This window comes from Pelecanus crispus, chromosome 3, assembly GCF_030463565.1.
Source record: "Pelecanus crispus isolate bPelCri1 chromosome 3, bPelCri1.pri, whole genome shotgun sequence".
Taxonomy (NCBI): domain Eukaryota; kingdom Metazoa; phylum Chordata; class Aves; order Pelecaniformes; family Pelecanidae; genus Pelecanus; species Pelecanus crispus.
Genome location: NC_134645.1, coordinates 30,851,991 through 30,867,477, shown reverse-complemented (window position 1 = coordinate 30,867,477; position 15,487 = coordinate 30,851,991). Strand labels below are relative to the sequence as shown.

At 36.0% G+C, this 15,487-nt stretch overlaps 1 protein-coding gene across 5 annotated transcripts in view; it reads right to left on the bottom strand.

Annotated features, from left to right (window-relative positions):
• Positions 1–15,487, bottom strand: part of CDC42BPA (CDC42 binding protein kinase alpha) — a 193,149-nt gene that overhangs the window by 43,153 nt on the left and 134,509 nt on the right. For all 5 annotated transcript variants that reach the window (XM_075706899.1, XM_075706897.1, XM_075706895.1 and 2 more), the window contains exons 16-20: positions 12,097–12,202; positions 10,244–10,368; positions 2,931–3,036; positions 2,183–2,331; positions 889–980 (exon numbers count right to left, since the gene is read on the bottom strand). In XM_075706899.1, the coding sequence (XP_075563014.1) occupies positions 889–980; positions 2,183–2,331; positions 2,931–3,036; positions 10,244–10,368; positions 12,097–12,202 (578 nt within the window). The remainder of the gene's footprint in view (positions 1–888; positions 981–2,182; positions 2,332–2,930; positions 3,037–10,243; positions 10,369–12,096; positions 12,203–15,487) is intronic.

Below are 15,487 nucleotides of genomic sequence, written 5' to 3'. Positions count from 1 at the left end.
ATATATAGGAGCTGAATGTTAACTACAATAAATTATTGATTGACATGCCATTAGGTTGCAAAGGTTGAACAATATTTGACATCCCTATGCAGCAATTGTTGCCAGGGTTTTGAAACTCTGGAGTTCAAACAGTTCCCTACAGAAAATTAGGTAATTCCATTTGGTCTGAAAAAATCACTTCTTCCCATGTGACTCATAAGATACAAATATTAGCGCTACTACGGGAACTGCAAAGAATCAGCCAAATCATTAATCACCTCTCAATGAAAATTTTTTTCATTTCAGAATTACCAGAAAGTCTCTTCTCCCAGCAACAATGCAAAATACTGTTAGACAGATGCATTAGAAATCCCAGAACATGCTCTTAATACCACAGCAAAGCAAACATGACCACACTGCTCACTACGTGGTTACAAAGCCAATCAACGAAGTCATCCCAGAAACAAATGAATGCTATGAACGCCTCTGCAGTTGTTTACTCTCTGTGTAGACAAGGCCAAAACATTCATAGATGAAGAATATTATGATCAGTATTGAAGTCTAAATACCTTCACCCACCATAAAGGGGAAAAAAACTATAAATATATCTATACTTGTAACTGTTTTCTGGCAGTAAGTCACCATACACATGCCAAATAAAAATAATGCATTTCTAACTCAAATAATGCCTTACTGGTTCAAGTATATCAACAAAACTGAAGCGTATTACAAGTACGTATTAGAAGTGCAAATGCAACTGCTGTGGGTACATCTTAACATGCAATTGTGCTCACATTTTGTATGTCAAAGTCTGTTGGCATCGTATTTCAGTTGCAAGGTGACATTTAATTGATAAGATGTACCCACCAAGGTGAAACATGTTATTTACTTGGATATCAGTTGCCATACCCTTTTCTGATCTAAGCTCTTCTGTCTCCTTTTTCAGCCTTTCAATATCTGTCAACAGTTCCATGTTCTTCTTCTCAGATTCTTGCAGTTTACTTCAAAAGAATACAAACAAAAAACCTATATAAATACTGAGAACCCATGATACACGTCACTTTTTTTGTCCATCTTCGCATGCTATTTAAAAATTAATGCCCAGCAAGGTTCATGATGTCATCAAACGCCAGAATGAATTCATAAATCTAATGGGATCTGTTTACTATGGTATCTTAAAAAAACCCAGGATAAGCAATTAATTGCCCCCGTTTACCCATTAAACAGGCTCATGTTTCTAATTTATGAGTACTTGTGTGACCTTGTATCCTGTGAATGGGAAAAAAAGACCACATGTATTTTTATGCTTCAAAATCGGGTTTTTTTTAATTTCTTAGTTCGCAGTGCCTGTAATACTAATAGATTACATTGAACTATTTTTCTTCTCAGTCACTTTACAGTTAGTTGTTTCAGTGCTTTCTGAGTCACAGCAGATAGGTAACACTACTACGCATTTCTACCACACTTCTTATCCTTGCCTATCAAAGCAAACACTGGTTCTCCTGTTCTTAGAGGATCTACAGTGCTGCCTATCATCATGTCACCTGGCCTGAAAAACACCCATGTCAGGTGGACAAGGTATTCCCACTTTACAGATAACATACTTGAATCTCAGCTCTGTCCAACTGCTTTCCTAAAGCTGCAAAACAAGTCAGTGCTCTGAGCTAGATTGAAGCTGGAGACCTAGAAATGGAACGTCTTCCTACTGATCTCCCGCTTCAGGCATTCACCCAACTCAGAATAAATTTTGTAATTTGGGGGTGAGGGGGAAGGGAGAGAGGTCTGAGGAAGGAATAAAAGAATTCATAATCTTCCATAAGCACATCTTATTACTGTGCAAATGAGTATGCAATAACTGATTTTCCTCAGCTAACCCAATGCAGCTATGAATAGAACGGAAGAGAGTATGTTCTAAGATACAAACCCAAACTCTGCTTGCATTTGAACTTGTTATCACAACTAGGAGATATTATATTATTAAAGTGTGCCCTCTGAAAGTCTTCAAGATTTCAAATTTTCCCAGTAAGTGTTCAGCTGCTTACACAATGAAGAGAGATATGGTCTTTTTTTCACATTTGGATATAAGAAACTGGCATATCATTCATTGTCAAATGTCAGACAGACAAGATAGTTAAAATCATGATTTGATGACACTCCCTGGAAGGTATCAAAGTAAATTTCCATCAGAACAAGTCAGTCTTACCATTCTGTAGAGATACAGGAAGCTTTGACTTTATTCAACTCATCTTGAATAGCCTGTTTGGCTCGGATTTCAGCATCAAGAGCAGACTGTAGCTCCAACCTTGCAGACATATCCAGTTTTGCAAAGCGGCGCATCTTCCAGGGCATGTCCTAGTGAGGAATAAAAAAAGGGAGAAGGGGAAAAAAGGCACATAATGCGGAATGTAACTAACTTCAAAAATTACATTTCCCCGTCTATTATGTTCTTAACATAAGAGTTCATTAATTCCAAAGTAATCTAAAATTACAAAATTAGAAGAGTATTGTTATTTTTAAACTCAAGTACTAAATAGGCAAGATGAATGTTTTATGCTGTCATGATCTCAAAAGCAAAGAAATTTTGTGAATTCTAGTTTTGATGTGCCTCCATTCAAATGACAGCTATGAAGGACATTCACATTTCAAAAGTAAAAGATTTTAAGGCTTTCATGACCCAAAGTATAGATTTCCTTCAACAAATTAACGTATGATTATAAAGTAGCTACTTGAACAATATTATAGATAAAAATCACATTACACAGATATTGGTGTTTAATTCATTGATAAACAATAAATTTGCTATTCAGTTATTCAGAAGGAAAGCTCTAGGAAAGTTTAACTTTTGATTAACACAGGCTCTACAGACAGGTTATTACTGCAGCTGAAACTATCAAATTAATGTTTTTTCAAACAACAACGAAAAAATCTGACATATGGCAGTAGAGTCTTACTGTAGCTCTTGCACCCAAACTGGAGTTCCTCAGGGCCTCTAGTTCTTCTGTCATTTTAGAGGCCAAGGCTTGAAGATAACCTCGAGCATCTTTTTCATCACTTACCCTAAACAATTACATTAGAAGAAAAAGGCGTTTTAACAAAAGAGTCTAAAGAAAAAAACAGAAGTCCCTTCAACAAAATAGCAGCCAGAAACAGAAAAAAGCAGAATACAAACCAAACCCCATAAAACCTAGGGAAACAAACAAACAAAAAAGATACAGAAAACCACACAGAACTAAGCCTTTGCTGCTTTGCACAGTTCCATTAAACAATATGCATCACTAAGACAAGGAATAAAGATTGAAGAACTACATATTTAACTAATATATGTCTCAGTATAAATGTTAGCTACCTGAAATTGAGACTGTGGAAAAGAAACCTTTCAGGATTCAACCTATTTTTAGGGAGTAAATTAAGACAAAATTTATAACCAATAATTAACAATTGAACCATCCACATAACATTGGAACTAGTGGTTGACCTTACACTATCAATTAACTATGAGAACTAGTAGTTAGAATCAAACAGTGATGTTATTTCAATAAATGCTAATTAAATAGGGAGAGTCTAATTATAATGTTATTAAACAGCATAAGCCAGAAGAGGCGCTCTCATTCCCCGAGCTTCCTTTCTATCAAGGCATGTTTTCCTGGGTGTAAACACGTCAAGGAGGAGACATGCCTGTTTTTCAGATTCTTTGATCATCAGTCACAGAGGGGAAAAAATAAACTTTCTGTGATTAATCACAGCAGAAGGTTCTTTCTTCACTTTGCCTCAGGTATTAACATAGAAAAGAAAGGTGCTAAAAAATTACCTCACTGAAACTAAGTAGCTTATGAAACACCTAAAACAAACAAACAGGAAAAAAAAAAAAAAGGGAAAAAAACCCCAAACCCAAAACATTTCCTTTCATCTTACATGCCTGGCTCTGAACATACTCATCTTGCCCACAGAAGAACAAACCCAGTTCTGCAACACCAGGGCATACCCAAGTTTCTGAGCCAGTCTCAGAGACCAGCAGTCCAATATCACAGCTTGATCACAGTTTGATCTATCAACACTAACCACAGAAATGTTTAGGATGTTCTCTAAGTAATGAACCTCAAATAGTTTTGAATAACTTTTAGGAAAGAAGGAAAATATTTTTTCTACTTCATGGAAATTAACTTATCCCAATCGTTCCTTAGTAACTGTAATCCTGAGTATGGTGGACTGGAGATGAGAGTTCTCCAGATGGTTGAATTTGTCTCTTAGAGACCTCTCCGCAGAAAGGTATTCCCCCTCTGTGCCTACAAAGCAGTAAGTTTCTCTGGCTGATACTATGGGGTTCATATACACAGTGAATACAGAAAAGGCGCTACTTGCAAGCTTACCATTAATGAATAAAAATAATATAATGTTTCAACAAAGATTTATAGTCACCAGGAGGCAAGGAAGACAGAGAGCACATACTCTGAACCGCCACGGGCAATGGAGGAACAGAAGAGCTTTCCCATAGCGACCTTATGGCAAGATCACAATGCAGAAGCTATGGGCTAAACATCTGGAGGTTGCAGTGACTTCTAGGCATGCAGTTTAAGATTTATCTAAAGAAGACTGTTTTAATACAGAGGAAGCTAATGCAAAAATAGTGACCGTTTGCCACAAAATTCCTACCCAGCATGAACAAGTAAGCACTTATTCACGCTTTGGGCTTTATCTTCTTTGTCTCCTGCCTACAATTTAGTTCAAGAGGAGGGGAAGAGCCTAGAGGGAAAAAACAAAACAAAACACATGTCCTGACTCTTCTAAAAGTCAGTGACAGTTTTGATATTAATGAGTCAGTGTTTTTCCCAAGGTATACCAGAACTCAATGGAAGCAGCATGCCAACTTTTTTGTTTCCCATATCAGTCTGGATGAAACACATTTTGACGACCAGATACAGATAATCTTGGCCTATACAAACTGCTTAGGGTAGAAGAATGGGCAAAAGATGTAAAGCATAAGATTTTTTTTTTGGGAGGGAGGGGGATCGTGCATAATTAAATGCATAGTAAAAAGTAAAGACTGTAAGTAGGAATACAAAGAGTGTGAGGTTCTCAAGGTGAGAAAGTAAGTTTTCCTGATGTAGAAGAAAGGAAAAGAAGTTCAGAAATCAGTGTTTCATTTTCTCTATTTTTAATGACACGTAAAATCTTTGCAGAAAAAAAGGGACCTGTCAGATTAAAAATAAAATTGAATTGGTGCCTTGCTTTTTAACTTTTCCAATTAAAGATGAAAAACTTCAAATGTCGAAATTCTTTGTCAATATTTATCATGCCATATAGATCCTTCCTCATGGAAGGTGAGAAAATACTTCAGTTACTTGGTTTATGATGCACAGAACCTTCAGGCTCTAAATTCTGAAAAGCTGCACACACAATAACCTAGAGAAATGTTCCACAGAGCATGCAGAAATCTAGAACATGAAAATATACATATAAAGTCAATTTTTGCAAAAATCTATACTAAGACAGTAAATACAAGCAGTGCAATTTAGAGCTGAGATACAGTTTTGTTGTCCACTAGATGGCAACATTCTCTCGATAATGAGATACATTGATTAGACGTGAACCCAAGAGTTCTTGCAGTTTTTTTATTTGTTACTGTTTTGCTGGGTTTTTTTTGATTGGTTGGCTTTTTTTTTCCCCGAAGATAAAGCAAGAATGGTAAAGTTAATCTTAATAATGTTTTTCTTCTTGCCTCTGCTTCTTACCGAGAGCCCTAACAAGCACAGCAGATGACCTAAGGAAGAAAAGTTCTTTAGGTTCCACCCAGAGTAACTTCTTTCTTTACTGAAAATTTAGATTAAATGAACTGTTCTATTTTCATATAAAACATAAGTGCCCTTGCAAGCTTAGTTTGTTAACTATGAAGATCCTAGGACAGCAATATATTACAAATTCCTCTAAAATTTAATTTTACTTTTTAGTTGGAGCCAACATCATGACAACCTTCAAATAACCATTGACCAATATCTACTATGTTAATTTGTCAGGCTGCTAGGAACCTCAGACTCTCTGCGTCTCTCTATCCAGGATACTTTACAATACAAAATGGGCCCAGAGGACTGGAGATTTTCTTGCTGAACACGAGTGGTCTTGAAGCCCTGGGACCTTATGCTAAGCTGCATCTTACACGATTTAAAAACCCCAAGGAAGTCTGTGGGCCATGACTCCCACTTCTCCTGTAGTTTCTCAATGCTTTTAAATTTCTATCGTCATCTCACTATGCTCAAAGCCTCCAAATTAATTATTTTCTTTTCCTCCCCTGCCCTCTTGAACAAAACTTGTTTTTTTAAAAACTACTTCTCTAAAAATTTTCATTTCACTCTGCTGCCAAACCCTGAAATTTCCCCCTGCCCTCCAGAATGTCTATTTTATAGATAATTAACCTCTGATTATTCTTACCTCAAACAATGCATTTCAGAATTTTTCATGTTTTGAGTTTCTTACAGCTGAATTTGCCCAGAATTTTTGCTACACCTTTTCCACAATTTGTGTGTGCTTTCTTCTGAGAGCAACCAGATTTAAAAAAAAAAAAAAAACAAACACACACACACACACCCCCCACCCCCCAAACAAAAAAAACCCCAACCAAACCAAATCCAAAAAAACACCCACCCAACTTTGGGGCTTTGTTATGTTTGATTTAAGGCAGAAGTGTTTGGGGGTTAGGTTTTTTAGGTTTTTGTCTGTTTTTTCTATTGAAATCAATAATTAAGATAAAATCAACCATAGTACAGTTGATTGAAAAGATATCTAGTCAATAAGAAGAATATTAACTGAATCTTCTGGTAAACAACAGCCACAGTTTCTGGCCAGCTGAATCTAAGCCTAATATCCACTCTCTAGGTAAATCAGGTAGGATTTAGCTCATCCATATAAACATACTCAACAATACAGAATTCTTCATTTGAACTAGTTGTCTACACTTCCTTTTCAATCAGTGGGGAGAAAGAGAGACCTCTACAGTAGTAGTCATGGGATTTATTTTCGTTATCTACCTTAGGACTTCTAAAACTAGGTTATGTGAATCCCTCCCAGAGAGACTAATAAGTTAAGATACTTGCCAAGTACTCTGGGAATCACTATCAAGATTTCCATCGACCTCCTTTCTGCAATGGGACGGAAATACTGTACCATGGCTATTTAAAAGATTCCATTTTAAAGTGACTGTATTAACCTCCTATGCAATGAATCTCTTTCCCATCTCCCAGCTGACTATAAAAGCCTCAGTATTTCTTACTCTTGTCAAGGAATGATAAGTGATTTGGCAAATATAAACTTGTCAATATAATAGCTCCTTTAAGGCTGAATGATCTGTGAGGGTCTATTGCTACCACATTAGAATTTGCAATGGAAGTTTGAGTCAAGTGTTTATATTAAGATTTTGGCTATATTTATGGCATCTTGGGATAGCAACAGCAAGAGTAAAAAGGCTTTTGTACATCTGCTCTAAACAAGATGCAAGAGAGCACAGTCAGAAAGAAGGGAAAGGCTAAAGGGAACATGATAGGCCACTAAAATTACTCACAAGTTACAAAATCTGAAAGAAATAGTAATTTAGAAGGGTCCAAGGAATCATAAAGAAAGTGACTATCTTAACCACCCAAAACGTGGACTTGAATAGTAGGGCAGATTTCCTGAGATATCTCTATTAGCTGTCAAAGCACTCGAAGGAAGTAAGGGACTCCTTGGGCTTGTGTTACTTAGAACACGGCTAGAACAAATCCCTTGAACTACCACAGGCAGCTGAGCAGACTGTTTACAAAACCAGTAATTAATTCCATCTACTGCCTCCTATCCTTCATATGAATCATGGTATAAAAAGAAGATGGTAGGCAAACCCCATTTTTAAGAAATGTAAAGCATGCACCCAAAACACATATTTTAAAGTAATATTAGGGGAAAAAACTGTTAGTTTTGAAGAGGGAGCCTACAAGCTCTACTCTACTTTGTTAGCTCCAAGGCATTCTGTTGTCTGTTGTTGCATGTTCTTCTGAGGAAAACATAAGCTTGCGATTGATTAAATAAGATTAGTTTTCTTCAAAATTAGGGTTTTTTTTCTTTTTAAAATGTTTATCATTATTATAGATGTTTAAATACTTCATATAGCACCCCATGTTCCACAGCAAAAAATCCCCAGAGAAGGGCCTAGCGTCAGTATGCAGTGCTGAACTTTAAGGACAGCAGATGTACATGACCAGATTATCTGGGTAACACATGGAAAATCTAAACACAAGAAAAAATGTGAGCTAAGATATAGCCTCACATAGCTGAAATAAAAATCTAACATAAGCAGAGACAAGTATGAAGGGAAAACTGAGATGTGTACAGTGATTAAAAACTGGAATCAAGCCAGATTTTTTTAATCTCCTTAATGTTTGCCCACAGTACTTCTGGATTTTTCTTTTTTCTTTTCACATAATTCTTTACTTTTTAGTTCCATACTTTTTAAAAGACACTGTATTATCATAAGGGATCAGCAAAATGGTATCTTTCATTCAGAAAGTTAGTTCTTGATCTTTTTTCATTAAGTATCTTTAGAGATGACAAAAAACTCAATCCCAAACCTCTTTTATCCCCCAGTGACATCTCTAGTAAGTACAAGATGCTTTATCATATACCTGAACCATATCAGTAGTACATCTTAAAATATTAAACACTCTCATAAACTTGGGAGAGACATTCTTAATGGCTATTGGTACATTTTTACATAGTGTTAAGTAAAACAATCCACAACTAATTGTGACTTGTCTTTTACCAGAACTGCCAAATTTTATGAGTGCTTTCACATGTAAATCTGAAAACTGGGGTTTAGTTACCTTGGTGCATTAAGACAGATAAGCATTACCTTAAAACAATATGGAATGCGAAATAATAGACTTGTCTCTCTTGTCACCTTGATTTTTTTCTGAATAAACATTTCTGATTGGCTAGGAATTAACTGTTCATTTAAACAAATTTTATGTATTTTTTTTTTTAAATTTCTGTGACACAGGCCGTCTACTACACTCACAGTTATGAAAGGCAAGATTTAAAAGGAACATGCACAAAGTGGACCCTTTAAATTTTTTAACCTCTGCTATGAATACAATGCCTTGAGACACTATGGACTTCATAAGACAGATTGGCATTACATAATTTTATGTAATATATACTGTTTAAAACATATCCGGAAACCCAGAGGACAGCCCTTCTTTCTTGTTTTGTATTCATACAGCTATATTCAAAAGCCAAACTTCTCTGTATTTGGACAACAAAATTATACTGACATTACAACAATACCAAACTAGGTTACATTAAAACAAATGTTTCCCATTTTTGCTTTGACACAACAAATTAGATTTTTTCACTAACATGAGATATGAAAAATAGGGGGGGTGGGGGGGCAGGGAATAATCAAGTAGTAAACCAAAATAAGATTAGTATATGATGATGAAATCTTCCCGGAAGTGGATGATCTGTAAAAAAATGTCTGGATGCAAACTATTTTTTGTAGATGCTAAACAATGCAATGGACCATAAAAGGGGAGGGGAGAGAAGCAGGCATGGAGAGGAAAAATAGAGGCCATCTAGATAAAACAATCTTTTTCTCTTAATAGTTTTAACTTCCCCCCCCCCCCCCCCCCCTTAATTTATTAGAACCGGGCGGAAGACTTTAGAAACATAACGTCATTATTTAGCAAAAGTATTATTAGAAACATCACTTGACTGGCTTTGTGGTAGTCTCAAATACCCTCCTTGTAAAAAAAAAACAAAACCAAAAACAAAAACAAAAAAAAACCAAAAAAAAAACCCCAAACCCACCCCCACCCCCCGCCCCAAATCACATAAAAGTTGCACTGTATTTGTTTCATTCTGCCACATGCCAAGCAGATGAAGGAAATTAATGCCGAGACTCAAATACTCTCAGCCACTGCTTTTCCCAGGCTTGTTCCCCCTCAGAGGCGTGAGCTCAGCATATGACTCCTTCCAGCATTCTTCCAAAGCCACAAGCCACACCCAATGGTCATGATTCTTCTGCACTTAAAAAAGTTGTATTTGGTAAGACACTTTTGCTCTTAAGGAGGAACACAATTTTCTGGATTTGGATATTACTAAAATCTCAAGTAAAACCATAGTAGAATCCCAGATGGTGTGAGATTTCACCTAAGCACTTGCAAGTGCAATGTGCAAAGGCAAAAACTCAGTAACTGCTACCACATACTGAGGGGATTCTACAATGACATTAGAGCACAGTATTCACCATTGGATGATCTCAGTAATTTGGGCCTCCCAGTGGGCCACAGACTCCTTCTTATCAGCCAGGTCTCTCATCTCTTCTTCCAGCTGCCGGTTATTCATACTCAGCCTCTCAAACATGGTGGTGAGCTGAATGAGAATTTAAACAACTTGTTAAAGGTATAAGCTGCTGTGACTCCATCTCTGTGCAGACTCAAAGCCACGTGTTGCCCTCTCCCGCATCACGTACCTGCTTTAAAAATCGGTACTACCCATCACAATAAACACCATGTAACAATGAAAGCCAGGATCTCCTCATGTATGACCTTAGCTGTACTGAAGACCATTTTTAAGGACTAGAACTACATTTTTACTCTAACAAATTAATTTGTTTTCTGAGAATTAGTCTCCAAATACCTCTACAACTCTTAGGTTTCTGCTTTGCACCATATATGTGTGGAATGTTCTACACAGAAAAAAAATACATTAGAAGAGGAAAGCAAGGGCACAAAAATTGTTCTAACTCAGATAAAACTGCCCAACCTCTCCCTTGTTTAGTAACCATGGAGAATGACAGGCTTAACAGATACAGGTGTGAATCAGTCCTGAGATTTTCCAGGTGTCTCACATTCCCCTATTTTTCTTCTTACTTACTTGCAGACAGGGAAATTGAAATTAAATGCACATCTGTAAGTACAATATGTTATACCTAGCAGTTAACCTCACTCGCATTCACATAGCTGTCATTCAGACATGCACATTCTGCAAGACAAAAGCCGCAGCTAACCTGAGTTGGTACTGGGAGCTAAAGCTTCATTATGTTAAATAACTATTCAGAAAGCCAAAGTGGAATCAGAGATCAGATAGACTTTATAGGAAGGCCTGCTTAGGAGAATGAATCTCATGTGAAATAGTTCTTTTAGTACTGAAATATATTAACTAATCAAAATGATGAAAAAAATATCTATTCTGCTTTTCACTCCTAATAGGAGTACTCCACTCCATATTTATCATTTAAATAGGCTTATGATTTAAATATGACTATTTATTAAATGCCATTTGACAAGAAAAGTACAAAGCTAACCAAATTAAAAAAAAAAAAAAAAAAAGAGACTGAGCAGAAAAACTATCAAAGTGAGTAGTCTCTTACTGTCTTGGACTAAACCTACATATGGGCATATATAGTACGTGTCTTATACTGCTATGAAAATATACTTTAATTTGAACACTGAGATGCAAACATGCTCACTTTGAAGAACACTGTACTTTCATCATATTTTTAGAAAATTTAATGCATTACAAAAAGAATAGACAAGTTTAGCAAGACTTGGCTAATCCACAATGAACTTGAATAACCTGTCAATGAACAATAAAGAGATAATCTAAATGCATGAAACATAATTACTCCTTTCTCAATGCACTTCAGTTAATATGTCTTATCATTTGCATTTTTTTTAATATCTCAAAGTAACACTTAATGTCAATGGTTGGGAGGGGCCCTGCTATTTCACAGTGATTGACATGCAAATATACTCTAAATAATCACATCACTAACTATGTATTTTTATATTTGGGTCAAACAATGAAATAATCTTTTTGTTTAAGATATTGTCTAAAATTAGTCTTACCAAACTGTGAAACCATCTAACTCAATTCCTACACATAAATACACATACATGCATATACGTGCATACATTCTCAAGTTCATATCCATGTAGATACTCTCTATTCAAATCAAATATTAATCACCACTTTTTGTGTAATATTAATTTCTGATCTCAATTAAGAGTTAATAATAACGAATACAGCTCTATATTGTCCAATCTGTACATACCATATAGTAGTTGTAAACTCAGGACTCAACTAATCAGCACTTACCTTATCAAGTTCATTTGAAAGTTTTTTGTTTTCCTCTGTTAGCAGAATCTTCTCTCGTTCATACTTCTGTTTGAACTCTGTTTCAAATTCCTCTCTTTCACTTTGGCTAAGAAATAAAATGAAGTAGAATTAGAAAGTTTCCTATTCCAAAACTGATCACACCATTCACTTAAATACGTAAAGATCAATGCAAACATTACCTGAAAGGAAAGTACGACATCAGTAATACCGCAGCCTATTAAAACTAAGCAAGTAATGTATTATACTACCATCTGAGGACTATAAGACAGTCTGTTGAACTTTATCATTAGATAATGATCTTTTCTTCAGTATGGAATTAATAGAGCTCCACTGAGCTAACATTTATCAATCCACTTATACATATTTTATTCTTTAGATGAATCCTTCAAACATTGAGCAGCCGTAATTCTGCAGACTGAAGTGTTTGTCAATATTCTAAGACACTTAGGGTAAATTCTCAGCTCTCAGAAACATTATTTTAACTTAGATATTTCTGTAATTCCAGTTTCACACAGAACGACAGGCAAAAATGACCACATATGAAACCAGAACATACCAAAGCTAAATTAGAGCACTTGGGGCTGGGTCTCTGATGAGGAAAGCTTATACGGGCTAGTCTTCGAACAATTTAGTACAGCCAGAGGACACGTGCGAACTGTTAATTCGGGCACTGTATACTTACTATCAGCAAAAAGTGCATGGATAACCTATACACTCCTAATATCACCAGATTCTACAGCGGGTTTAGACAGTTCTTTCTGAGAAGGAGTTTCAAAGTAGCTGTTCCCCTCAACCCCTCCCTTCTCCTGTGGATGTCATTCAGCAGAGGAGAATCCCTGGTTGATTCTGCTTAACATCAATTTTGATCTTGCACAATGACTATGAGAACCTGAAAACAAGTGAAGCTGCAGGTCCTCTGTTTGCCAGAAAACATTGTAACTTCCTTAAAGTGGTATATGGCAATGTTTTACATGTGTAACTCCCATCTCACATCCACTCTTTTGAGACTCACTACATCTGCATCTTGTATTCACCATTTCACCAGTTATTCAGGTAACTGACACAAAGTTCACCAGTAGGTTGATGGAACTGTACTATAAATGCCACAGAAATAGTAAATATCCATTCAGCAAATACCACTGTCCAGCCTTAAAAGGTTTGAAAAAGTGCCCAGTATAAAAGGCTGACTCTGTAAAAATAAAATCCAGGGGAAACCTTGTCTTGAGCATTGTAATTTTTTTTCTGGATATCAATCAGAATTTTACATTGTGCAACAGAAATTACATGCTCGCCTCTTTTTCTGAGATGCAGAACTACTGTAACTACGCCAGACTGAAAGAACACCCTTAAAAGATGAGAAGTGTCACTGGTTACAGTGAACCAAGTTAAGAATAATGCTGGTTTGAATTTCCTATTCCTAGTTTGAAATTCATTTAGTGCTTCAACCACTCTTTGAAATCTAGTACAGCATGTCAGACTCATGGTGGAATTCTATGTTGCTAGGCATCCTTTGAAACATAATACTATATCCTAGCAAAGTAACATACTATCCTTACTGTTTAAACGCCAAGTTTGAAATTTACCACCACTCCTTTTCTATATCAACAGATTCCATGCATATGATGAGCAGCCTAGGGAAAAGCCAGGAAGAGATTAAAGCATTGGCTGTCAGCAGAATTAATAACAGGTCCTGCTTCTGTTTGCAAGGCATAGATTCAAAGCTAATTTCTCAGACAGTAGATTGAACTAATTTTTAATTCATTTATTTCTTTTATTTAGCTTTTATGGTTTTGTTTAGGCATTTTTACTCTGCGCCTGTCTAAAATCTGTTCTTTTAAGGCTTTAAGGCTCAAAGTAGCAATAAATGGTGGTGGATTAAGGAAGCTTTGTATTGGTAAAAGAGCCCAACATATTTGTGGTTTTCTGTATTTTACGTTCTTAATTCAGCTGGTGATTGTCACTAACCCAGTAAGTCAGATTGCTATAGTATAATACAGAAAGAAAGATGATAAATTTTAAACAGAGGAGAGTATGGGTATAATCTATCATACCCAAATATCAACTCAAACCACAAAACTGTGACAGACTCCATAGGTGTACCTTGGACAGCCAGGAAGATCAAAATAACACATTCACTTTGAAGCCTGGCATGCTCCTCTCGCATCAAGCTTTTTCTCTCATCTAAAATTTAGCTACGTATCCGCTTTTCAAGTTTAAGAAATCATACATGATCCAGCTTTCTTTTTATCAGCAAAATAACTGTAGCAAACCACATGCAAGCAATGTGAAATACAGCTTTATGGTATCACTTTGTCACTCCAGCTCTTTATTGCAGCTGTACAAACTGGAGAAATATTTTATCTTACTACTTTGAAATCAAGAATAGACCTGAAACAAACACCAGCCCCCAGGCTTCTTTATATCACACAATTTAAAAACAGCAAATGCTGTTTTATAAAGCTCTTTGCTTTATAAATCTATCATTAAATGACAGGCTTAAAAGAAACTTCTACAAACATGATTTATTTTACAAAGTTTCTTGCACCTTCTTCTGAAATATTTCACAGTGACAATTCTAAGAAATGGAATATCGTGCTACACAGATCACTGGTCTGATGCTGTGTTCCTACATTCCCAATTTTAATAGCATGCAGTTTATCAGACTTTAGCAAAGGGCAATCGTTTTGTACAGAAAGGTAGTTTCTCTCCCTTCAAGTCTTATGCTGTTGAAATAGCAAAAGTAAGAAAGCTTAAATTTGAAGGAAACAAAGAAAAAATACCTATTTTAAAAAATGAAACAGAAACCACCAGCATCTAAGTTACATAAAAGGATACACACAGATTTTGACCAAGCTCTTATTCACTCTATACTATAGCCCTTATGAAGTAATGCAACCACATCCTCTTACCAAAGACTTTTTTTTTTTTAATATGTACTAAAGATTTTTAGACTACTAAAATTTTTTTCCCAAACTGCATATGCACACTTCAACCCCATGCCCACCCTAAGCCTATTGTTGAAATAATTCCACTATTTCAGCATAAACCCTCCAGGTGCTTCCTTTTCAACACCTACTTTGAACACCTCTGTACTGGCAGACTCACAAAAAGCTTTGCATGCTTGATTACAAAAGCTAAAAACAACATGTGTAAGCAGAAACAAAAAACATCCATGTTTTCTTATGAAAAACTACCAAATACTGAGAATCGAGCAGCAACAGCAATTCTTCCATCCCTAACATTTAAGCTTCCCTTCTAAATCCCCCTTACAGAAATCAATCTGTAGCACACCTTGAACAGTGGACTTCTGCATTTCTGTGGAGTCCTAATACTTGCATGAGATTCTGCAGATCTGTTTAACAAAACTCAG